General features: G+C 38.9%; 1 protein-coding gene across 2 annotated transcripts in view; it reads left to right on the forward strand.

Annotated features, from left to right (window-relative positions):
• LOC131780070 (midasin) overlaps positions 1 to 24,898 on the forward strand; it is a 60,991-nt gene extending 36,093 nt beyond the window's left edge. Inside the window, exons 58-94 of one of the 2 annotated variants that reach the window (XM_059096689.2) lie at positions 226 to 314; positions 998 to 1,162; positions 1,593 to 1,688; positions 2,226 to 2,320; positions 2,849 to 2,973; positions 3,263 to 3,406; positions 3,746 to 3,855; positions 4,136 to 4,240; positions 4,610 to 4,747; positions 5,521 to 5,695; positions 6,544 to 6,596; positions 6,744 to 6,834; positions 7,334 to 7,457; positions 8,247 to 8,355; positions 8,961 to 9,076; positions 9,960 to 10,062; positions 10,753 to 10,941; positions 11,465 to 11,580; positions 12,261 to 12,353; positions 12,885 to 13,036; positions 13,321 to 13,473; positions 13,971 to 14,452; positions 15,039 to 15,314; positions 15,856 to 15,937; positions 16,335 to 16,580; positions 16,992 to 17,191; positions 17,781 to 17,843; positions 18,202 to 18,402; positions 18,747 to 18,866; positions 19,430 to 19,639; positions 20,202 to 20,402; positions 20,729 to 20,937; positions 21,593 to 21,767; positions 22,405 to 22,478; positions 22,851 to 22,965; positions 23,422 to 23,556; positions 24,032 to 24,898. In XM_059096689.2, the coding sequence (XP_058952672.2) occupies positions 226 to 314; positions 998 to 1,162; positions 1,593 to 1,688; positions 2,226 to 2,320; positions 2,849 to 2,973; positions 3,263 to 3,406; positions 3,746 to 3,855; positions 4,136 to 4,240; positions 4,610 to 4,747; positions 5,521 to 5,695; positions 6,544 to 6,596; positions 6,744 to 6,834; positions 7,334 to 7,457; positions 8,247 to 8,355; positions 8,961 to 9,076; positions 9,960 to 10,062; positions 10,753 to 10,941; positions 11,465 to 11,580; positions 12,261 to 12,353; positions 12,885 to 13,036; positions 13,321 to 13,473; positions 13,971 to 14,452; positions 15,039 to 15,314; positions 15,856 to 15,937; positions 16,335 to 16,580; positions 16,992 to 17,191; positions 17,781 to 17,843; positions 18,202 to 18,402; positions 18,747 to 18,866; positions 19,430 to 19,639; positions 20,202 to 20,402; positions 20,729 to 20,937; positions 21,593 to 21,767; positions 22,405 to 22,478; positions 22,851 to 22,965; positions 23,422 to 23,556; positions 24,032 to 24,292 (5,591 nt within the window). In that variant the 3' untranslated portion in view covers positions 24,293 to 24,898. The remainder of the gene's footprint in view (positions 1 to 225; positions 315 to 997; positions 1,163 to 1,592; positions 1,689 to 2,225; positions 2,321 to 2,848; positions 2,974 to 3,262; positions 3,407 to 3,745; positions 3,856 to 4,135; positions 4,241 to 4,609; positions 4,748 to 5,520; positions 5,696 to 6,543; positions 6,597 to 6,743; positions 6,835 to 7,333; positions 7,458 to 8,246; positions 8,356 to 8,960; positions 9,077 to 9,959; positions 10,063 to 10,752; positions 10,942 to 11,464; positions 11,581 to 12,260; positions 12,354 to 12,884; positions 13,037 to 13,320; positions 13,474 to 13,970; positions 14,453 to 15,038; positions 15,315 to 15,855; positions 15,938 to 16,334; positions 16,581 to 16,991; positions 17,192 to 17,780; positions 17,844 to 18,201; positions 18,403 to 18,746; positions 18,867 to 19,429; positions 19,640 to 20,201; positions 20,403 to 20,728; positions 20,938 to 21,592; positions 21,768 to 22,404; positions 22,479 to 22,850; positions 22,966 to 23,421; positions 23,557 to 24,031) is intronic. The other variant, XM_066171649.1, reaches the window with a different exon arrangement.
• The last annotated feature ends 39 nt before the right edge of the window (positions 24,899 to 24,937 follow it).

Consider the following 24,937-nt stretch of genomic DNA (forward strand, 5'->3'; position numbering starts at 1 on the left):
GAGAATTTTTTTTTGATTACATTGAATTTGTACTCAATTTCCCCTAAGACTTTTTTCATTGTAGGTTATAAGATTTGCCTTTGGCTTTTAAAATGTTTAGTTCATAGTCAGGTATTACTCATACTTCAAAACATCCTATTTGTTGTTTGTTTTACGTCAACTTATGTACTGTTAAATTTGTGACTGAGCAGATCAATTAACAAGGAATGTGTTATCTTGCTGCAGGGTCGCATGCGGACATGAAAACATCTCGATCACATCTCTTGCAAAGTTCCTTTTTGAAGGGTCAGTTCCAGTCAGACAGGACAGTGAAGGTAAAATGTTACAACAATCGGGCAATTTCCGATCGAGTGTCGAAAGCAATCCGTGATTGCTTTGGTTTTCCTTTATCTCTTGCTGTTATTAGTTTAGAAAACTCGCGCCAAACAATCGTGACTTTGTAACTCGCGGTTGTCACTCGCGGTTTTCTCACGTACTCCAGGCGGTTTTAGCGTTTTCATGGCTTATAACGGTGGTAACCTTTGTTCTGATTGGTCGTTGACTGGTGTTGGTTTTACGACGCTCGATCAAAAAGCTCTCTTTGTATTTTAAAATAAGGTAACGTTGGTAAAACATCTTTGTAGTGAGGCCGATACAGGTCTTGATTTTGTTGAAGTAAATTAACCTCTAGGAATGAAAAGAGAAGTTAAAACAGTAGAAGATGTTTAAGCCTTAAGAGGTTTTAATGTCATAATGAACTTTCATTTAGTTTCATTGTGTAGCAATTTATTTTAGTCTTTACTGTGTAGTGGATGATATCACTTAGTTCCTGCGCAAACACTGCGCTGCAAATATTGACCTGTTCTATCAGTATTTGTGTGCTTCTGGTTTAGAACTGGGTTATACTTTTGGGAAGTACCGACACACCAAATGTAAGAAGTGGTCTAGATTAGAAAGCTGCATCATAAATATTGCGTACTTTCCCCATGCTCAAAGTGAATATATTCTTATTCCACAGCAAGAAATGCTATACCAGAAAGGTTTGAGTGACAAAAAACCTTTTGATATCTACCATGACTCAAACATTCAAGAGGTTGTAAGAGTGAAACCAATTCTTGCGGATTTTGCTGCTCGTGTTCACGAGCTGTTGGCAGAATGGCCTCGGCATCCTGCTCTAATGCAGGTGAGACCACTTTATTTGTTTGTGTTGAAATTTATATCTATAAACACGAGAAATGGTGTCCCATCATATTTTTATTCATTAAGGAAAGAGTTGAACATTTGGCATGTAATGACTTTTTTTCCCAAGTTTTTTGAAACTTGAATGAAACATGTTCTCAAACGTGTGAAACATCCTCCAGAGAAACCAAATTTTAATATTTGACTGATATATTATCCAAAGGAACATCTTTAAAAGGGTACATTTGCAAAATGTCAAGTCTTCTTGTCATATTTGTTTCGTACAGCAACGTTTAATTTATTTGTTAAATTTCAGATGATGTACGAAAAGAGGACAGATTTTTAAGTCGACTTTCCGTCAACGCACGAAATGAAAAAATGCCTCTCGTTTGAACAGAAACAGTGTAATTTTTAAAACGTTTGCTCTCTTTCAGCTTTTGGTTGTGATAGAAAGGATATTATCTTTTCCCGTGACCAGTCCAGTGATGAAGATTTTGACTGGCCTTGAGGTTTTACTAAGAAAAGCCCAGGTAAGAAGTTCAGTAGCAGTGCACTTGTAATCAAAGACTCCCATGGTCCAGTCTCGTGAAGTTACGGTTGGAAGTAAGTGAACTCCTTAGATGTTGGGGGTATTTTAGTCTTGTCAACTGAGTTGATAACGTAAATTGGCCGCCGTAAAGAGTTAAAAATCTGATGTTTCGAACGTTATCCCTTCGTCAGCTTTTAAACTCTTTACGGTGGCCAATTTATGTTATTAATTCAGTTGATGATATTTAATTACACTGTTACATTCTCCCACCGACGTAGCACCACAGTTTCTTTAGTCATTGCCCCAGCGCGTTTTCTTTTGAAAGGTACCCAGTCCCTTTCCATGGTATTGGGACTGAGAGGCTCAGTATGAAAGTGATTTAACACCATCACTCCCAATAATTCATTTGTAATTCTTCTTACTATCCGCTGGACAGTTCTTACAGAATTTTGTATTGAATCAGTCAATAATCTCCTAATTAATAGTTTTTTTCATATTCTAAAAATTTTCCTGCTTGATATTGTGTTCATATTTTTAGGACTGGGAATCAAATGCTGCAAAACATGTCAGCCTAAGAGACCATTTGGATAATGTGACGCATCTGATCATTCAGTGGAGAAAAATGGAACTCAAGTATGCGGTTATATTTGTTCATAACTTTAAGATAAGCCGTGCGCACAACTTGTATGGGTATTTCTAAAGATTGACGTGAGGGTCCTTCTACCAAACTCAGTTTCTAGTTCCAATTCCAATATGTTCCTTCAATTTTGCAATCTTATTGTTCCAGAGTGGCATTGTGGAATCGTCGTCGAATCAATGCTTCAAAACCAGCTTTCACTCACGCGCTCCTTTTCGCCTGTTCAAGAGAGACGGTCAGCAACGTCGAGTTATTAATCCTGGCAGGGGTCCCGTTGGTGTGGCCGCTCTGATTTTGCAAATAGCATCTGATTTGCCATTATGTGCTGGGACAACGAGAAACATGACCAATTAATTTTTTCTCATTTCACCGATGCATTAACTCATGTTAAACGTTGCAGTGCTGTACAGTTAAAATCCCCACATTTTGGATAAAAAATTTTTCCCTACAATCTTTTATCATAATCAGGTAAAAGCGAAGTGTTGTGTTAATTCTGCAAAATCCATGCTCTCGTTCTGCTTCAGGTGCTGGTCGACACTTCTAGATGTGACCACCTTAAATTCAGCGGCAAAAGCCAGTCAATGGTGGTTTCACATTTATAGTTCTTTGGTGCAGTTTAGGATGACTGAGTATGCGCAGGAACCTAGAGGTAAATTTTGCTGGTTTATTGTCATGGTATAAATAAATATTTGGGACGCAACGCCCTTGGAGTGTTGCACTTAGCTGTTGTTAGTGTGATGATTTGAAGTAAAGTAAAAGCCATGAAAAGGGGTTGTGTAACAGATTCTTCCTCAGAAACGTCTATTAGCACAAGGTGGCCTTTCTAAATTTAAAAGCTACAGTATATAATACTCCGCTAACCATTATGAGCACTTGTATTTCATTAGTCAATTTACACACATCCAAAACTTTATCTGTCTTTCTCTTTCCATAAACAGAGGGTTTTCCTGATGGCAGTGAGGTAATCGAACCTTTACAAAGATTTATCGAAAGCTCAACACTTGGAGAGTTTGCTTCCCGGTTACAAATGCTGTTTGCATTTTACAAACAAATGTGCTACGAAGAGGCGAGCCCTGGAGAAGGTAATTAATCTTGGAAAAAGGTGTCATTTGATGGTATTGTAGAAAGTCAAACTGTACCCCTCTCTTGAGGGGTATTGCTTCAAACTTTTAGCAAATCCTTGAGCGACTTAAGGTTTGAGGAGACTGTCTAATTGCACAAGCATCAGACTCAAATACTTTGCCGCTGAAGTTCAGTCCCCGAGGTCTGTCCTATTCAGCACATCCCCCGTCAAACGATAAAACTTGGAGAATTGTAGTATTTAAAAAAAATGTGAAGACATTAATTTAGAGACCAATAAAATAATCCTTTTGCTGTGAGACATGGAAATTTTTCTAACAAAAGTGACTCCTTGTTTTTAGCTAAAGTATCAGATGTGCTATGGAACTTGTTCTGTTATTACAAGCAGTTTATTCCTTCTGTTGAGCAATCTCTACAAGAAATGAGGAAACCTATTGAAAAAGATCTGAAGGTGAGCTGCTTTATTTTAGTTTTGTCAAGAAGCAAGCAAATGTTTAATCAAATATGAGATAAAACGGAACTTTTAAACTTCGGAGTCCTTGTATGAGTTGTGATAACTTGATGCATGTGAGCTTTCTACTGTTGACTTGTTAATGCCCGGTAAATGCAGTCCTGGCAAGATTCCTTTCCATAATACTGAAACAGTGCTACCCTCTGTGAGAAGTTTTATTGTGACAAAATTTGAGTTTGGTTTCATATTCAATGTGTTAAAAAATGATTTTGTCTTGTAGGATTTTGTGAAAATTGCCAAGTGGAATGACTCCAACTTCTGGGCAATGAAACAAGCTGCTGACAAGTCTCATCACACATTGCACAAATTTGTGCGCAGATACGAGGTACTAAAGCAGGATAACGTCTCTACGATCTTTGCGTATTCAAAAATATTATCTCTCTGTGAAATATTTGCTATCTTAAATTCCTATTTATGTTATCTTGTGAGCAAATGTAAAATGGAACAAATAAATGATACAAAGCGTCCCTATGCAGGAGCTCAGATTACGATCACATATTGAAGACTGGATGCCTAAACCTGCTGCATCTGCGATCAACATTGAATTTGTTTTTTGCTTTATTTTGTTTTGTTTGTTTATTTGTTTTACATTCTACGCTCTTGCTGTAAATGAAATTTGATGAACTATCACCTTAATCTAATATTTTAACTACCAATCTTCTTATGAACTACAAATGTTTCTTCGTTTTCAAAGGCCTCTCTGAATGAGCCAGTCTCCAAGACCTTGAAAAATGTGGAGAAAGCTCTTTCTCCTTCTGAAAATAAAGAGAATTACACAAATGAAAGAAAAAGTGTACAAGCAGAGTGGTTCATATCATCAGAAGCATTGAAGGTCAGATGATCACAAGTATTTGTATCGCTAACATAAAATTTTGGTTTTATGGGTATTTTTGGTATTGTTGGCTCATCTGTCCTAACAGTATCACATAAAACCCTTTACCCCCAAGAGTAACCAGCACCCAATTTCTTCTTAAAATATCAGCCCTGAATCAAGCATCAAAGTCACGAGATTAAAGGAAATGATCACCAACTAAAGAAGCTCATGTTTTTTTTATTGTTAAACAAATTCTCCTCGTCAGTACCGCAATGAATGTGTAGAGAATAGAATGGAGAAAATGCGTACTGAATATTTATTGTAGAGGGTTTGAGGCACTTCTCTTCAAATTGCAAAGGGGGAGGGGGAGAGGGGTCCAGAAACGCTCTTTGAAAACCTTGATCAACACTTCATCCCGCTATGTAGAGAATTGTGGTTACTGCCGTTGGAATATGGTACAGAGGGCCCAAAGTTGGCCAGTTTGCGACCCAAAAGAACTCCAACCAACTAAGCAAATAATTGTCAACAATGATGGTGTTAAGAAAGTTAATGTTCATAGTGCGGTTTAAAAAGTTTTAGTTTCAGCTAAGTTTCGACTAGTGTGTTTTACATTAGCATAATTCTTCGGTCAAGGACTTCGGCAGTTACTTGGAGAAAAGGGAAAAACAAATTAAATTAGTTTAAATTATTATGACATGAAGTCCATTTTAAACTACAATTAACTCCTGAGATGTGACACCAGTTACCGGAAGGAAAAAATTGCTTATTCTAAAAATGTGTTTCCTCTTCAGGCACACTGTAACAGAAGTCTTCAATTTATATCAACGCACGAGAAATGGAGGTTGTGTCTTCCATCGAATCAGAATCGTCTCACAAAACTCTTTCAAAAAATGAGACAGCTGTCACACCAGATTATCAGTCGACAAGAGTATGAGCCACTAGTGACGTGCTTGGATGACTTTACAGGTACAAGTTTTATCAGATATTAAAGTATATGAAAAACAAGCTTACTCTTCCAGAGCTAACAGAATTTTTAATTGATTACTTAACACGACTTTTTTTTTCTACATCACCGCGGTATTTCATTGCCAGAACATGTTAAGGCAGTGTTTTCAATTTAAACCAAATCGTATGAGCGAAACGAAACAAAGTTCAAAATCTCAAAAAGAAGAAAAAGGAAATTCGGACAAATGGAATCTGGGGCGCGAAAATTTGGTTCACTAAGGGACGATCTGTTTTCTTTTTTCATCTTGTTAGCCAAAGGATGGTGAGAATTTTCTTAACAAATTACACTGAAATGAGTCAAAACCGATGAAACACCAGATTTATTCCTCTATTGGCTTTCTCATTAAAGCTGAGGGAGTTCTCTCTGTTTTAATGCAAAGAGCGTATTCCTATGTCAATGCTGAACAATTTAGGAACAAGAACGCGTTTGTTATATATTTTTCCATGTATCAGGACTGAAAGAGAAAAGCTTGTGCCAAACGGCCGAGCAAGTATATTTAACGAATCGACAGTGGTTTGGTGTGGTGTGTACTGTTATCGACAGCGATATTCATCATCACAGTGGTCAAAATGTTGTGGACCACGAGGCGCAGCCGACTGGCATTGTCGATTTTATTTTTTACCACGATATCGACGTCAAATAAGACGATTCTTTCAGTGCGTGACCATTGCGTGACACGTTGACGCGAGCAGCGTTGTCTGTATTCTTATGAACACGGCAAATTGGCCAATCAGATTGTGATATTACTGCAAATTGTAATAAAGATAGCTGTTGACGTTTAGGCAATTATTTGGTTTTTTTTTTTCAGCTGAAGTCATAACCACTTCAAAAGAGCTGCAAGCTTTGGATGTGTCCAGTCAGGTATAAGAAGAACTTCGAAATTATCACTGAATTTTTGGTCCTGTTACTACTTGTTATTTACATAATTCAATAAACATAGTCTATCATTTCATCTGTTACACATTTGACAAATTTTTTTATGTAACTCATTATATACTGTTTTTTCAGCCAAAAGAGAAACAAACAGATCTGCGGAAACATATTCAGCAACGGAAACGTAAAAGTTTGTCAGACCTGTTCAAGATATTGGCATTGCTTGGTATGATACAAATTGTCCTTTAAACTCAGGTTTATACAAATTGAATCTGTGTACAAGTGTCTTTGTTTTTTTTTATTCGTTTTTTTTTTCATTTTTTTTTAATTTTACGGTTACTTTTCTTTGTTTCCTTGTTTGTTTTATACACGGACTAGTTAAGAAGTTACTTGGGTCTTATCTAGAGAGGACAAAATTGTTGACGAGATGACCTTCAACCCCATATTACTTCAATTTTATATCTTTTGCCTTTGTTGAGGCTACCTATTCACCCCTCCCCCCCAAAACAATGTTCTATCGTGATTCCCCAAACTTTTAGCTATATACGGGCAACAATGATTGGGGGAGGGGGGGGGGGTGTTATCAATGATTTAGAGTGTGATAGAAGCAGGAGTGTTATTCTACACATCAATAGAATTCTTTAAGCATGATGTATCAACTAATTTTGTCGCAAATTGTAGGTTTTGAGGTTGTGTAGTCATTGTTAATAAATATACATTTCTAGGCGTGTCTTATCGTAAGGGGCTCAATCTCGAGCGCCAGTCCACGGGAAAAGAGGCCATGTTGGTTGCTGCAGTTGAGGAAGAGGCTGTAACAAGATCAGTCGAGCTGCTTTCTGACAGGTCACCGTAAGTATGCGAGAACGAATAACAGCTCGACAAATACTGCTGTTATAGCACTTCCGATGGTTTGCAATAATAAGTAAATTTTTGGAGAAATCGGAACTTTGAAAAAGATAAGAGTTCTCTTTCATTCTATAATGGCAGTGGCTCACCAACTTCATTTTGAAGTTATCAACAAGACATTCAAGATGGGTTTAAAGGATTTCAGTGTTAAAACAGTGCAATGGTTAATTAAGGCGACAGGATTTCAATATCTGTGTACGAACAATTTCAAAATTCTACAAGTTTTCCATTAAGTCAAAATATCATTTTTTTAGTAAAAATATTTAGGGAATTGTATAAATTTAAGTATAGACGGAAAACGTGCGAGGCTATACTAACGCAGTAATGTTTTAAAATTTTCAGTTTGAAAGGCAACAACCTTCGCTCCAGCTGATACATTCTATGTTGTACTGACACAGAGACAAAATAAACACAATCACCACATCCTTCATGATCAATATTGCTAGCTAACCTTGTGCTTTAATGAGTCAGATTGTTCTTGTAACTCCTTGGTGTTGGCTGAGTTTTTACCAAAACCACCTATCATGGCTGCACTGCAGCTTATTGTAGAGTGGTCATGGCTCTCAGCCTAAAGGAAAGTTCCTTGTTATATCCCTGGTTGGAGTTTTGTCTCCCATCAGGTCCCCAGAGAGGATACATCGAACAATGAATAAAAAATTGTACCTATAGTTAGTAAAAATTGTTGCTTATGATCTTCACTCCATCAACTCTTGTGAATTTTACTTCTTTCAGTGACTTGCTACATAATGTGAGGCAGCTCTTGGAGGGCTGTTGTCGTTATTACTATAAGTCACTTGCAAGGTCTTCTGCCTTAACTGCAGCCATGGTAACGCCGTCAAAGGTAAGTTAAAACTCGAAATGCCCGCTTTTTGTTTGGGTAACTGAGGAGGTGCCATTTAAAAAGTGACAAGATGCAATTTGAACTCGTAAGAAATGAATTAACTTTGACAGACCAGAAGCCACCAAGTAAAGTCTTTTTATGAACGGCTGCAACAAAATTTTTCATTCCATTGTGCCCGTCAAGTGTGGAGATTTACGGGTTATAATAATCATCACTCCTCCCTTAAACTGCTAAGACACAATCCTTCAAAAAGTTGCTTCTTATTTCCCTGAAAATTCGTCAGGACAACTCGGTAAGATACGCCGATAATGCCCTATAGCTGACGAGTATGAATGTTCTCGTCACCCAATAGCCTGGAAATGTACTGTTAATGAACGGAAAGTTTGGGGAGAGAATACGCGTCAATCACTTCTTAGAGTTAAAGGGTCAAATCTGTTGCATTCATTAACATTTAAAATTAACACTTTTTTCTTTGTCAATCAATTATTTTTTAGGTTGGATTTCTTTGAAGCAGTTTTTATCCTAGCATATTTTTATGCTATGACTGCTATGTTGATTTCTAGTGACCTAACGGTATTATGTTAATGTTTTGTTGGTTCCTATAGGAGCTCAGTGTTGGTGACATCGATCGTTGTAAAGGTTGTAGTAACCATTTGCTTCATGTTTGTTATGAACAAAGACAGGTCATCTCGCAGTTATCGAGAAACATTAGACGTACAAGGTAACCTGTCTTGATCACTCACCAGTTTCAGTTGCATATTTGTTAATAACACCCCCTTATGTGCCTCTACTAACGACTTGCAAGTTAAGGTATGCCGTGGGCCTTGCGTGTATTGAGAAATTATGGGTTGTGTTAGTTTGAAGTAGCGGTTTCTGATTCAATGACACTAGCAGTATACGGGGTTACTATGGTACACAGCCAATTTGTACGAAGTGGTACAAATGAACCAATCGCATAGCCGGATTGGCCTCCAAGATGGCGATTTGATGTAATGCAATTTCTTTATCACGCATAAATGTCGATCAATTAACAATGAGACTCGAATCCGTGTCTAAGCTGTCTGCTTAATACAGTTTTCTTGTAACAAAAGCGTTTAATTCCGTCGTTCGAATCCGCTTAACTGAGGTGTCTGCTAAAAACAGATTCTTTATACTCAAGACATGGATGCGTGGAGGGAAAATTTTTTTAATAAGTAAGGAACAATTTCGGACTGGGGGTAGTGTCCGCAAAATACAGGTTTTGCTTGACATTGTCTGTGACTGCCTTCTCTGATGTTTCAAGTGTAACTTATACCCCATTCACACCAGCAAAACATGTTTTGTTAAACTGGTTTTCATTGAATGAAAATTATAAACAGAGAACTGAAAAACTTGATTTTCCATTGGATTCAAGTACTTGCTAACTTGCATTTCCAATGTGCTACATTCAAGTCAAAAATATTCGGTTAAATAGTTTCTATGAAGAAAAAAAAAATTAAACTGTGTTTAACAAAACAACTTTTAAACATGTTTAAGCTTTGGTGTGAATGGGGCATTAGTTTAAGTATGTGGTGTAGGATCAGAATTAATTGTGTTTTGCCGTGTTCTCTTTGGCCTCACCTTAGTGTTGGCTTGAGGCAGTTGAGAGAATCTGTCACATCACCAGATGAAGATGCCAACAGCGGAATCTCGAGTCTTCCACCTCAGAAGGACCTTGAGAAGCACACTGTAAGTGTGATATAATGAGACCGATTGTTAATTGTGACGAAAATGATCCAGAAATACTTTGGTTTTGCTTACTTCGCTATGACTGGTCTAGAAACCTCGCGCCATCGTATCAACCAATCAGATGCAAAACGAAAATCAATATGACTTGACCGTTCGCATTTTTAAACAATCTTGGTGCATTGCTTCTTGTAACCCGTCTCAGTCTTCATCTTGACAGATGACACGGATATCAGCCTGTTCCTGGCGTTCAGTCACCACGAGGGAAGGTTGAGTCGGATTGCTTAAAGCGACTTAGAGCTTTAAGTTTCCTTTATTTTCAGCACCCCTGTGCGCCACTATCGCGTTGTTCGTTTATTTCGCTCCGCTTTATTCGCTGAACGTCTAGAACAGGCTTCACGGACCGCGGCCATAGCAATCAAGCTAACTTTCTCAAACTCCTCGGAGGATTACTGTAAATTTTTTGCGTCCTTGTTAGCCTGAATTTATGTTTATTTGTCCATTTGGGGATACTTCTCCGGGGATAAAATGTAGTGACTTTGTGTTTTAAAATGGATCAGCACCTTTTTCTCTTTTTTTATGTGCCCACAATACGCGGAGGGACGACATGAAATTTCAAACCCTTTAACATTTGTCATCCTATTTGTGGAAGGTTATTTAAGAGAGTTCTCTTTCCTTTTTCCTTTTTTGCAGATTCAAGTGATGGATCTTCTCACTAACACGGCCCATGTCCTACAGCAAATGTCCATATTGCTGAAATGTTGTCCCAATGAAAAAACGCCACTTCACAATTGGACTCCATTGCCACAAGCAATGCTTTCGTCTGTGGCAGTTTCGTCTGCAGAAGATCCTGACATTAAGGAGATGATTCAAACGTTGGAGGTACTTTCTGATGAGTTGAACAAAATACCTTTTCTTTTTTTTATATTTTTGACCACGAAACAATTAAGCAAGGTGAACTCTTTCACTCCCTTAATCTTACAATTCTTATGAAGTTAGTTCGGAGAATATAGTATTGGATCAACTAATAATCCCTGAATTGATATTTTCTCGATTCCCATCACTTGTCTGCTTGATACTGAATTGATGTTGTGAGAAGAAATTCTGTTTTGGTCACTCATAGGAGTTTGAAGAGTTAAGATATCAATAAGGAATACAGTAATTTATTTCACGAATTTGGAAATTTGACAGAAAGCGTGCTAGGCTTAATTCAATCGAGAAATATTTTGAAAATATTTCTTAAACGAAAGAGCCACAACCTGTATTTCAAGCGATTCTTTTTTTGCTGTATTGAATAGACAAATTGAACGTATCCAGGAAAGTGTAAATGATTTCTATTGACGCTAATTTTACTTAAAATAAACTTCTTCTGTTACATTAAGTACCGTATCTGTCAAAATTTCAGAACACTGTGACGAAGTTGCACCAAGTGGCCAATGAAGTCCGGCCCTATGCTGCTCTATCTGATCACGTGTTGAACAATACAAGCGGGAATGACAGGACAGCAACCATAGCATCTTGGTAATGTGACGGTAGCTTTGTTGAAAGTAGTTTTATTTGAGGGTTAAAAAACCCAAACCAAAGTAATCCCAGCGGCCAATCAGAATATATGTTTACATTGTCACTAGCCAATAAGAACTCACTTGAAAACAAGCAAACGGCTCGAAGCGCGGGAAAACGCGACTGTTTTGAATTTGGATATGATTTTTTTGAGAGGATGGTGCGAGTTTTCAGAATTAATCACAGAACAAAGTTAAATTAAACTAAAGCAATCCCAGGTCATTTCGACGTTCAGTTGAAAATTTCTCTATAGGTGGCAAATCACCTGTATTAGAACTTCACTGCTTATGTGAAAATTTAAATTAAACTTTTTTAAGATTCGCAGCAAAGGGCCTCGCCGCTATTTCTCGTTCTTCAATGATGCGGGTAAATTCATTGAGTTCGTCATTTCTAGTCTGTGTCAATCTTTTTCTAACCAGAAAAACCAGAAGCATCCTTGCTAATTTTTGGTTTATGATTCCCCTTATACGGTCGTCTACCCCTGAAAAATAGCTATTTCTTAGGACGTTTTTTCAAATCGAAAGAAGCACTCAGAATTCATCAGTACATGATGAAAAGTGTTTTACAAAGAGTATGATCCTTTCATGAATTAGTACGATTTGTTTTCTGAAGAACAGATCAATATGTCTTTTATTTTGTAGGCTACAGAACAAAGTAACAAGGGACGCTTTCTTCAAGCTGAAAGGAACAGCAGACTTGATTGATGAAATGTTGCCAAAGTTTAAATCAAAGTGGTGAGTTTGCTCTTTATCAAGAAGTTGATTAAAAGAAACAAAAGGAGGAATCACGTACTGATTAATTTTCTAGGGATGATCAGGACTGTCGTTGGCACGACCAACTTACAATCTTAGTGGTTGGTTAGAGCGCTTTTCAACTGAGTGTCTTGAAACTAGAACCAAATTAATCACAAAGGCTAATCAAAAGAAAGGAAAATTCCCTATGAACCAATCATAATTCGAAGTGAAAACAAGATAACTGCCTAAAGCCTGGGGAAAAATAGATGAACAAGTTTCGATTACCTGCCTTTTGGTTTCTGATTGGTTGAGAGGGTGGCGCGAGTTTTCTCGACCAATCATAGGGCTGGGAAAAGCAAAACCAATGGAATCCCGGATCACTTTCGACACTCATTTGATAATTTCTCCATACACCATATATAAGAAAGAAATACAATGCATTCTATCCTAATGTTCTAATCCCTATGACAGGCCTAAAATTTACATCTAGTTTTCAATTGTAGCGATTTATACAAATTTATATCATTACAGTTGTTCAGTTAACAAAGGCCTTGGTGGCCCACTAGTCCGCCTCAAAGACGAGATCTTAGAGAAATTTAACGATTTCCATTCATGGAGTACGGCTGTGTCTGGGAAGGAGGAGATTCAGACACCCTGGAGTGATGAAAACATTGATGACCAAGGTAAATATACAAGTAAACTGTAACTTTAAACAAATTTGGCTTTTTTACCCTTATCTGTTGTCATGGTGTAGTTGAGAATTTCAGCACATTTTCCGGTAGAATTGTACCACAATTTAGTAGTAGTATTTGTACTGCTGCTTCAGATCTCTTAAGCGTACTTTGTAAAGCTTTATGTTATTGAGTTTGTTCAGACAACATTAATCATCTTGGGGTTGAAACTGCCTTTTCCTAAGTGTAGTTGGTGTGTTAGAGTGGCCTGTTTAGAATATTTTCATTTTGTTTAGGAGTGGCGACTCTGAATGCATTTACCAGCGATGTGGACGCCCTGAACACCTCGCTTCTTCTGGCAGTTCAGCGTTTGGCTAAGGTGACAGAAAATAGCACCCAAGAAAGAAACGAAGAAGGTGAAGATAGCAAAAAGAACACAGCTGATCAAGGTAGTTATGGTTATTTTACATGTAGCGAAATACCTCACTCGAAATATGGGGGTCCATGTCAGTATCTGAGTAACTGCGCACCTACCCCTCCCCTAACCCAACATTAGCCCTAACTTGTTATTAGTTGACTGTTACTGGGTCAGGGGAGGGGTGGGTGTGCAGTTGCTCAGATACAGACATAAATTTAAATGTGGCGAAACAATCGACACTCTTTAACCCCAACCTATAGCTTATAGTACCGACCTATAGCTCCTCGCAGTGAACCAAACATGTATATCATGGCTGGGTAATCCCGAGAGTTTGGATCAATGTCTGTTTTACCATCACATTACTTAAATGATCACATATTACTTGTGTCGAAAGTGTTCATCTTAGTGAGACTTATTTGTGCTCCTTGCTGTGGAAAATTTAATATGACTTCTTAGTGATAACTCCCTCATGGCCTCTGGGGTGTGTGAACTTGTTAACTTAGCATCTTCTTTTACATATTAAATTAGATGGCAGTGAGAACTTACAGCTTCAAGATGGACACTTGGCAACTCGTTTACATCAGAACTTACTCAACGACATCAGCAGGCTCAAATTAAACGGCGTGACGAGGAGCATTTCTTCACTTCTGTCCCAGGTCAAAAACATGACTGATTCCTCATGGTCTTCTTCTAACATGTCAGTTCAATTTTCACTCAGTGGCTTTTGCGCTCATTTACTGGAAGGCTCCATCCCCCTACTCCATCAATACCTGAACCTCTCACAAAATCTACTCATCAATTTACTGGAAGCTCACCGCGCAACCAGCAAACTGTTGTCTGTGTTGCTGAGTATCTTCACCGATCTCGGCACAAGAGGATTCTGTGTCCCCCCGGAAATAGAGGAGGGTGAAGGCGACGGGTCTACAGAGTTTGAAGACATTGAAGGGGGAGGCATTGGAGAAGGAGAGGGAATGAAAGATGTCAGTGACCAGATAGAGAATGAGGATCAGGTTAATTTTGTTGTTTACCCTTCTTCTCCTGTTTTCCTTAAAACAAACAATTATTAGCTAAGGTCACCTCCCCTATATTTCTTTTTAATGTCAATGTACTAGTATACTTTGGTAATTTTGTTATTTCATACTGCCTTGGAAAATCGTTGCTTGCACTTTATAATATCAGACCCTAGATTTAAATTTTTTTTGCCCGTGGCTCTCGGTTTTTTTTTTTATTATTGTTTTCTGAAAATTTAACCAATAAGTCTTCCCTAAGCCTTCGAATTGAGGAATAGAAACAAACTTTTATGATTTAAAAAAGTCTTGTACCTTTTCATAACTTCATTTTAAAAACACAACATTTTTTCTCTGCATTTTGAAGATTTTCCATTCAGAATTGGAAAAGTTCTCTAAACGAGTTTTTTTCATGGAAATCGTGTTGACCAACTCCATAAGCAGCCTTACATCTACTTTAATTTAATCAAATTCGAAGCTAATCTATGAAGAAAGAGCTGAAAAATTGGTGTTATGGCTAAATAGAAAATTATAGCTTTTGTTTAAAGTGTTACCTGTTTTATTAAGTTATTTATTTGACATTTCCCAGCTTGAAGATGCTAAGCAAGAAGGACGAGACCAAGAAAAGAAAGAAGACGACTCCCAACAACAAATACCTGACGAAGAAAATGGTATTGAAATGAGTGAGAACTTTGAGGGGGCTTTACATGACTTGGAAGCTGGAAAGGAAGAGGACGAGGAGAACGAGGAAGGGAATGGGGACGAGGATGACGTTGATAAACAGATGGGAGAGGTTGATGGACAAGACACTGAAAAACTGGACGAGAAGATCTGGGGAGACTCAGATGACGAGGAGGAAAAAGAGGTAGATGAGGAACATCATCATTAAAGTAAAATTCGTTTTTCCCCTTAGAATGTTAGAAGAAATGGGAGAACTGATTGAATTCCAACTTCTCCCGTAAATATCCATACACTATCCAGCAAACAAGTAATGAGAATATTCAAACTCATCTGGTAGTTGTTTTCATGATATAAAACCAAATTCTTGTAACTAATTTGCGAGGAAATGTAAAGAAGCCAAATAGGAGAATTAGCAATCAGATCTTAGGAGTTAAAAGGTTAATGCAGGTTTGCAAGAATTACATTTTTGAGAAATCGTACCCATTCTGCATACCCTTCCTTTCGACAAACAGTCATAGTTCTAGAGTTTTTATCATGCATTTGATATTTAAACCATTTACAACAGCAGCACAGGTAGGAACTTGTCAGTTGTACCTCCTCATTTAATAGTAGACGCAAAGTGATTGCATGTGATCTTATGCGATTAGAATCTCAAAAAAGCAAACAAAGGGATGTGACAACATGAAATACATGAGATCATCTTTTTTCCTCTTGTATCGCTCCAGGAACACGAGATGAAAGAAGAGAAGGGAACAGGGGCTGAAGCCGAATCTCAGTCACAATTGGTCGCCAAGGAGGACAACAAAGGTAAGGTGACTAGGTTTCAACTGGGTCACTAGCTGCTTTAACCTTGAACTGGCTGTTGAAAGCGTCAGTTCAGATATAGCTGGTGCTATAGGCTAAAGCAAGTCTTGGTTGTCTTTTTGTCGCAAGTACCCGTGTGTTTTTTTTTTCTTTTCTTTTTTTGTGAGTAGTGTGAACCAAGACCCTACAGAGACGTACATGTTAAGAGATTTAATTATTTCTACAAGACAAGCCGTCTTTTTTGGAGGTCCTGCCGTTGAGCAGTTCTCATATTACTTTCTCTTAACCTTACATTTTTCAGCCTTTTGATTCATGCGTTCTCAAAGGAACAAGATGAACGTCGGTTTTTCACATAATGTTCGTAAATTTTCTCATGAATAGTTTTCCTTTTAAAATACAGGCTCTACAGATGAAAGAAAAGAGCAAACAGAGGGACAACCTGATGCTGATGAAGAACAAAGTGACGAAAATATCAATGAAGCCTTGCAAGGTGAAGAGGGAAACTTGAGTGACGAGGGGGAGGATGAGCAGGAAGGTACTGGACAGCAAGGTAAAGAAGAAGAGCCTGTTGATGCAGAGGAATCTTCTAAATTAGAGCTGCCTGATGATCTGCAGCTTGACGATGAAGGGAACGAAGGCGAAGGAGGTGAGTCGTTTATGTTACACTGCCAAAGATACTTGAACATAACAAGCTGGGTAAAACAAAGGCTGAATCGCGGAGATTGTGGAAGAAAAAATATTATAATTATGACAGTACCTGGACTCGACATGCAGCTTGATGAAGAAGGCCTTTGTTGGAATCTTAGGATTGAAAGAAAAATGTCCTTTTGTTCAAATCCCGTACGGGCCTGAATTTTTTTCAAGCTTTATTTCCACTACTTCCTAAATGGTGTTCATAAATGCGAGGATCGCTTCCATATTCGTTATGTCCTTTTGTTCCTGGAACAGAGTGGGTAAAGAAAACGATGAGCAAATGTTTAAACTTTACTGGGTGTTTCATCAAAATCTGGTTTTTAAAATGCAATCACATTTACTTATCCTCTCTTTGATGTTGAAGACCAACCAGAAGAAATGGAAACTGATGAATTTGAAGGAGATCAAATTGACACCGAAGAAACTGTAGACAAAACAACGGCACCAGATGATGAACAAATGGATACCGGCAACGATGAAGAGGAAGGGGAAGAACTGGGTGATGAAGAAGACGTGGAGGGAACTGAGGGTGATAAGAAACAAGATGTAGGAGAGGGTCCCGAGGTTAGTGATTAGGACCCTTTTTCCTTTTTTTTTTTTCTTTTTGATAGATTCGACTTAGTGCATAGAAATATTGCGATGATTGTTACCGCATACCGTTTCCCAAACAGACTCAGAGCATTAGGGACAAGTAATGATGTCAGTTTCTGAATTTAAAATGAATAAGTGGTGCTCGCGGAGGCTTCCTCTGCCACTGAACATGAATGTTCTCCCTTAACAGATACCCGTTTCAGAAATTGTTGGTTTTACAACAGTGTGTTGGCGTAGGTGGAGCATTGTCAAATTTCCAATTTAAGACATAATGAAGATCCGGTGCACTTCAGTAGTAATATTCTCCTTACTCCCGTTTCTACTTTTCCTATGGCACTGACAAGGAGAATTCGTTTAACAATCAAAGCTTATTAGGTTGGCGATCATTTCCTTTATTCTCATGAGCGTAATGAATGATTCAGCAGTATTACTATAAGGAGAAATTTGATTTTGGTCACTCTTTGGGTCAAAAGGGTGAAGAAGGTATAGCAACCATGAATTACTTGGCCATTTGAGTTCTTAGCATTTTCTTTCTTTCTCTCCTCTCCCCTCTTGCCTATAGCAGGATGAAGATGCTATTGATGAGACTGACCAGGAGGACTGGAGGACAAAAACAGATACTGAGGTCAGATGAACGTGTATGTTGATGTATATATCAGCATGACAGAAAAAAAAGACATGCTGCGTCCATTATTCCGCATCCAAATTCAAGAGGTCGCTCGACTAACTAGGAGCTAGATGAAAACGGAGGAGGGATTTTTCACTTTAAGCTCAGCGATTCAAATTTGCCCGCTTTGCTTTTTTCATCAGTAACGACACTTGGAGCTAAAATCTTTGCATCTCGTATTTTTCGTTACTGATTTTATACCGACGTCGTACCTTTGCCAAAATTTTGTTTGCGTTGATGGTCTGCGAGTGGGGTAACAGCAAGGCCACCAAGAGAATTTTAAACTGTCATATTTGACATTTGATTTATTTTTTAGCCTCAAGAAAATGTCCAGGCTGTGGAGGATTCTGGAGAAGGAGATGGGAATGGAGAACAAAGTGACGTTACTGCTGGCCAATCTGAATCGACAGAAGGTAATGAGGAGCGTGGAGTGGGGCGAGCTGAGGCACTTGATGACGGACACCTCGGAGAGTCAAGCCAAAGGATCGCTCAAACCACAACAGATGCCAGACAACAGGTCAGAGCGCGTAACGATTTACACTGCAATTTATAATAAACCACTTTTTGGGGACCTTGAAGGGGATTTTGCAGTGGAAAGGTGGAGGGGTACACAAGTATTGCATTAAATGCACATTTTTATTCGTGTGGTAAGATGCAAGACACCTTCATTTACCCTCGTCAGCTAAGAAGTATTTTTCTTGGTCGTTTGAGAAGCACACAAGAAGCACACAAACTATATTCGATCAAGAATGAGAACCTGAAATGCTAGGGTATGGATAAATCACTAAAGAAATTTGAAGTATAGAAATGAGTTGTAGCCCACTAAGTAGTTTCTCAAGTTGGTCTATATTTTTACATCAGTCTCGGCAAAGAAAGCAGATGAACCTTGCCAGGTCTGACCGAGCACTGGGTTCCATGGATGAAACAACTCACAAGAGACTGAAGACTGTTGATGAAACAGAGTTGGAGCCTGGAGCAGAGGTAGATTGGAAGTTATGAAATATTCTAACAAACACAATTGATAATCGGAAGAATGTATTTATTCCCCAAGTTTAATATTTTTGACAATTTTTGTGCAGCAACATCGACCCCAGGGCTGTGTTCTCTTGAGACGTTTTGAGCGTAACTCTGTGCATGCAACTTAACACTAAACTGGTCACTATGTTGTATTAGATATGAGTTAGTGACACCAATATTCTCGGTGGAAACAAGTATTAAATACTTCCACAGCACCTTTGAGGTTAAGCCCAAATACTGATTCTTCAAGATATCTTTACATAGCAGTCCTTGAAAGGAATTACAAGTAGAGAAAGCATAGCAGTGTGGGAGTTGTCCTAAATCTCGTGCTCCTCAGTGCATGCAGAACGCATGGTCTGGATTTAATTCCTCGAAGGGAACTCACTTTTTATTCTTTCTCCCACCCCTTCGACAAAGCAAATAATGTCTTTCTTTAATCCACGACCGACCTCAATAGTTACAATCTTTAACGTTCTAAGAAACTCATCATTATCTTGGCTTATATTTGCTATTTTTACCTGTGTCAGTTAAATGAGACGAGAACTGAAGATCTGTTCCAACATATGCGAAACGATGATCCAAGTTCACATGACGCACAGACTCTTGACAGTGCAACCGCTGATCAAGCCGAAACGCAAGATAAAGCAAACTTTCCCGAGATGCACAGTGACGGTGAAGACGACGAAGGGGACTCAAAAACGGAAACAGCTTTGCTTTACGATAACGAGGAACTTCCCGTAAGTACAATCATTATTAGGCCGGTAACAGTTTTATTGAGGGAGGGGGGGGTTTAGAAAGGGTTCCCAATCTGGTTAATGAAGGGTGGGAAATGTCAACATTGTATCGTGAGAAGTGCGAGGTGTTTCCGACAATAAAGATTTATTTCAACTGACTTCTTCAGGTGTCTTAGGCTATTTCGGTTAACGGTTTCGTAGTTGTTTCTGTGTATTGCACTTAACTTTGTGTGTTTCACCTGGATAGCGTAAAGTCAAAGAAGCTAATTGTAAAGTCGAATTTCTGATTGCCCAAGGGCAGCAGAGAAAACGGTGCCATTTTCAAGGAGAATGATGCTATCCTAGTTTGTTGAATGTATTTGGATTAATAATCCAGATGGACGTCCTTAGACTCACCTCACCCCTTATGTATGTTTAAGTACTGAGTCTCTCTGCACCCAAACGTAGATCTGCACTGGAGGTCGTCAATTTTAAGATGAGTCTCTCTACAAGTTGAATATTTCCTAACAGGGCTTGGAGAAAGGTAAGGTACTACATGGCCATTTACTGTTGTTTTTCCTATTAGACACCAGATAAGTCCCAGCCGTCCCGACTTCCTCCACCAATGAAACCCAAGCTGACAGCGGATAATGAAGATGGAAACGAGGCGCGCGAAAGTGAGGCTGTCGAGGAAGCCATGGAAACCAATGATGATGAAGGAATGACAGCTGAGCGTCTGCGCAGTACCTACCATTCATCCGACATGGCACTGGCCTTTGGAAGATTGGTAAGACTTAACAGTGTTGTTTAGAACTAGAACGCAGTTTACGTTGCTCGCTGTATTCAAAGAGATAGAATATCTGAGGGTCCTAACAGCAATTAGTTCTCAGGGAGTTTCGTTGTTGTCCAGAAGAAAGAAAAAAGAAACAAATACTGGCCTCTCTTTACTTGTTGATTTTTTTCTCAGATGTTCAACCATATTTTTAGTTGATGGCAATAGCCCAATGCTTGGTGCCCGTATTTTACTTTCTCGCTTTTTACTTAAGGGATAATTGTTTCATACAAAGAAATGTACACGCTTGTCTTTTACCGTTGGGCCCTTTTATTTCGAAGGATATATCATCACTGGATCCTGAGAAGGTGAGAGCTGATCTGGAACATCAGTTAGCAGAATGGAGCAGCATGGACCGAGGCACGGCCGAGAAGCAGCAAATGGCTCAAGAGGCCTGGCGCAAGTACGAGCTTCTCACGTCCAATCTGTCTCAGGATCTTTGCGAACAGTTGAGACTGGTCTTAGAACCGTCACTGGCCACCAAGCTTAAGTATGTTGAATATAGCTCGTGAAGCTTTTTATTGTAACCTACTGTTTTTGGTGGAGGTTAAAGAATTGCTTAATACTTAATTCGTCTCAGCCTGGAGTCTCTTCAGATACCTGTACCCTTTCAGAATATTGAGGAGGCTAGTGGGTAGAATTACGAAGTGTTTCTTGAGAGTCCGAGAGTCGAGTGATAAGAACTCAGCTGGTTTATCACTATTTATATCCAATGGCTGGTCTGTTCGTGTTAAAAAAGACTTCACTTTGTCTTGACCGTCCAAGAGTGTGCTAATTAATGCAGAATCGTATACATTCCCGAAGGTTGGGGACGGTCGGGGGTAATTCGGGAGAATGTGGAATTGGGGAAAGGGCGTCTCATTTTCCTTACGTATTCAAAATGTTAGCGTCAATTGGAAATTAATCGAGATATAAGAATGCTTAAGCTCGTTACCGATCACCAGTATTGTTTGCCTCCAAAACCGCCAAGTTAAATATTGAGAGGACCTGGGGCAGTGATGTCTGGAAATCGGAAACATTTTGAACAGTGAGAAAACTGTGAAACGATCCTCGATGGCCTGAAATTTTTCTTACATACGAAAAACAAGTAAGTCTGAGCGCCTTTCACTGTTTGATGACACAGTGACCTTACCATTTGTTTACAGGGGCGATTATCGATCAGGAAAACGGTTAAACATGAGGAAAGTGATCCCTTACATTGCTAGTCAGTTCCGTAAGGACAAAATCTGGCTGAGGAGGACGAAGCCGAGTAAGAGACAGTACCAGATCATGCTGGCTGTGGATGACTCTTCCAGCATGAATGACAATCGCTCTAAACAGGTAATCACGAGAAAGGCCTGGGGACTACTGAAAGTTGCTAACAGTTTCCCTTTGTCTCGATATGGATTGGGAACCCTTTTGTGATCGTGTGGGAGGAGATTGGGACAAGACTGATTGACAGGTCAGATCTTGCCCCAACGTCGATTTACGCAGGCTGCGATCAGTCTTGAACTATGAAAGAGTCCCTCCATTTTTATGGTTTTTAGGAAATAGCCTTTGTCATTGGCCGGCTGAAAGTTCAAGCTCAGTTGTGCGTTACCTTTTCGATACTGCTGAATTCTGGCAGCCTCAAATTGAGAATTTTATTGGTTTTCACCAAAATTAACATAGGTCGTCAGTCTGTTTATAGCCAACTGACTTTAGTTTGAGATGAAGAACTCTAACTTAAGGAAATTTTAAGTTCAAGTAGAAAACTTGACATTTGATTTAATGGTAAAGGTTTCTTATTCTATAGATTACACCCATTTGTTTACTAAAAGAAAACTCGTCGCCATTTCATACATGTCAGTCAGATTCCAAAAGGGAAGAACTACTTTACCAGTTTGTACCGTGGCGTGTTTAGTGCAGTTCCAGCGAATGTTTTTCTCAGATTGATACACTATAATGCTGAATTCTGTTTTTCATCACATCGCTCTAGCTGGCGTTTGAGTCGTTAGCTGTCATCAGCAATGCTTTAACCAGACTTGAAGCTGGGGATTTGGGTGTTTGTAGGTGAGTGCAATTTACAGCCTCAGCATATCGGTGTTGAACTCGAAGGAGCAGAAGCACAGCAAAGCATGTTGACACTGCAACTGTGGAGTGTTCATAGTCAGTAGGTCTTGTTAGAAGTTATAGGAACAAAAAGGTCATAATGAGAAACGTTTTCATCTGCGTGTGTGACTTACATTTGCGCGTATGTTCCTGTGGGAAATTTGAACTTATTCTGACCTTTTCGAATTTTTTTCTGTGTGCCCTGTAAAAATTACGTCAAGTGAAAGGGCTGAGAATTAGTGATCGATGGAATAGAAGTGTGTTAGGATGGTGAAATTGTGGATGAGTCTAACGTTACACTTGCTTTTGTGTGTGTGTGTTTTTATATTTTAGTTTTGGGGAAACTGTCTGCCTCTTGCATCCATTCCACGAACCCTTCACTGATAACTCAGGAGCTAGAATTCTACAGCAGTTCACTTTTGATCAGAAGAAAACCAAGATAGCCGAAGTAAGCCACGCCTCGGGACTTTAAACAATACATGCTTTGTATCCTATATCGCAAACAGACTAATCAATATATCGGATCGCGATTTTTATTTTGATACACGATCAAATTCTCCCAACAAATTTAAAGGGATTCTATGGTAACGGGAAGGGAGAGGTGCAAATTAGATCTTGTGAGGTAAAGGGTTAACTAGTGAAATTTCAATTAAATTATTGACCTCAATTATTGCATACTTTCCATTTGTGTTGTACTATTACTCTCAATCGTAAATATCCGTAGTCTTGGTTGCTGGTGAGATTGGTATGATATTTCGTGTTTCCTAAGGAAATGATGATGAAACTCTATCATCAAACTTTTTCGATGAGAACATTATCAGAGCAGGCAATGGTATTACAGCTATCCGAGATAATGCCATAGAAATCACTCTAAGTCTCTGCGTTTTTATACCTTTATATGTAGCTTTTAAGTACGTGTACAAGTTTAATGGTGGCGTCACATTCACGGTTACAAGTGTCTCCCCGGATGAGAAGAGAAACGAGCCAGTTATTGCTAATTGTGTCTGACGGCAGAGGAATATTTCTGGAGGGGATGGAGGTTAGTGAGCTAATCATGCGCAATTTTTATATGAATTTTCTGGAAGTTGATCTTCGAAAGTAGTCGAAGATTGCATTTGGTTTTACTTTAGAAAGCTCATTGATTTGAAAAGAAATCTCGCGCCACTCTCCCGACTTAACAAATTAAAAAGTGAAACTAATTGACAATTGCTCACTAGCGTTTCCTCGTTCATAAGATCATTAGCTTCTTGTTACTTGAGTTATCATTGGATCCTTGCGATATTTGTCTTCTTTTCCGATTGGCCATAGTGATAACTCAGGTTTTGGTGTTCGTCTCATACAACTGAAAAGCGCTCTGTTCAAGTATGGATAAGGGAGCAAGTCTCTCAAGAATTTGTGGTGCTGCGTCGGTGGGGGTATTACAACGTAATTTGGTTTACCAACTGAATTGATTTCGTAAATTGGCCACCGTAGAGATAATTTAATAACTGGCACGGCCTTATTTCTTCCCTTAGACTGTTCAAAAGGCTGTACGACTAGCAAGGGAGACAGATATCTTCATGGTATTTGTAATACTTGACAACCCAGCTAACAAAGACTCGGTTCTTGACATCAGAGTACCGATTTTCCGTCCAGGAAAGTTACCCGAGATCAAATCCTACATGGAACAATTTCCTTTTCCATTTTACATCATTCTAAGGGATATCAACGCATTACCAGTGACCTTAAGTGACGCGCTGAGGCAATGGTTTGAACTTGTGTCTAGTTTTGATTGACAGCAAGGAGCGCTAAGCACTCTGCGAAACAGGCACAGGGGTAGAAAAAAAGGCTCTTCCAAATGTGCTGGGGAAACAACAGTCGGACTAGAGAGATGAACAGAAGGATTGAGTCACGAATACGAGACTAAGGCAGTGATCCTCGGTAAAGTTGCATTTCTTAGAAACAAACCTTGACAGCAACCGCTGACAAGGTTTTCTATTTGAGATGTTCGTGGACCAAATGAGCAGAGCTTCGTAAACGATGGGAAGTTTGTGAGGTTCTTGAAGATTGAAGTAATGAAATGTTAAAGCTGTCTTTACCCAAATTCGATTTAAGAACAAAGAACAATTTGAGTCAAATATTTTTTGCAGATTATACGGCTGATAAATTGTTAAAAACGAAGCTACAAGGTTACTGAAATATCTCGTTTATCCTGTCTTCAGAGAAAAAAACTCACTGTTCACTTGGTATTTGTCTTTCATCAGGAAAAAGGTTGACCTTGAAATGTTGTACTGTTATTGAGCACCTTCTTCCCCCCCCCCCCCCCCCCCCACCTCCCATTACTCAAGTACTTTCCTCTCTTCTAGACTTAAGCATTATGAGATAATCAACCACAGCCTACAACCAACGGTCCAGTGTAACTTCTTTTTTTTACAGCAGTG

The sequence above is a fragment of the Pocillopora verrucosa genome, chromosome 9 (assembly GCF_036669915.1).
Source record: "Pocillopora verrucosa isolate sample1 chromosome 9, ASM3666991v2, whole genome shotgun sequence".
Lineage (NCBI taxonomy): Eukaryota > Metazoa > Cnidaria > Anthozoa > Scleractinia > Pocilloporidae > Pocillopora > Pocillopora verrucosa.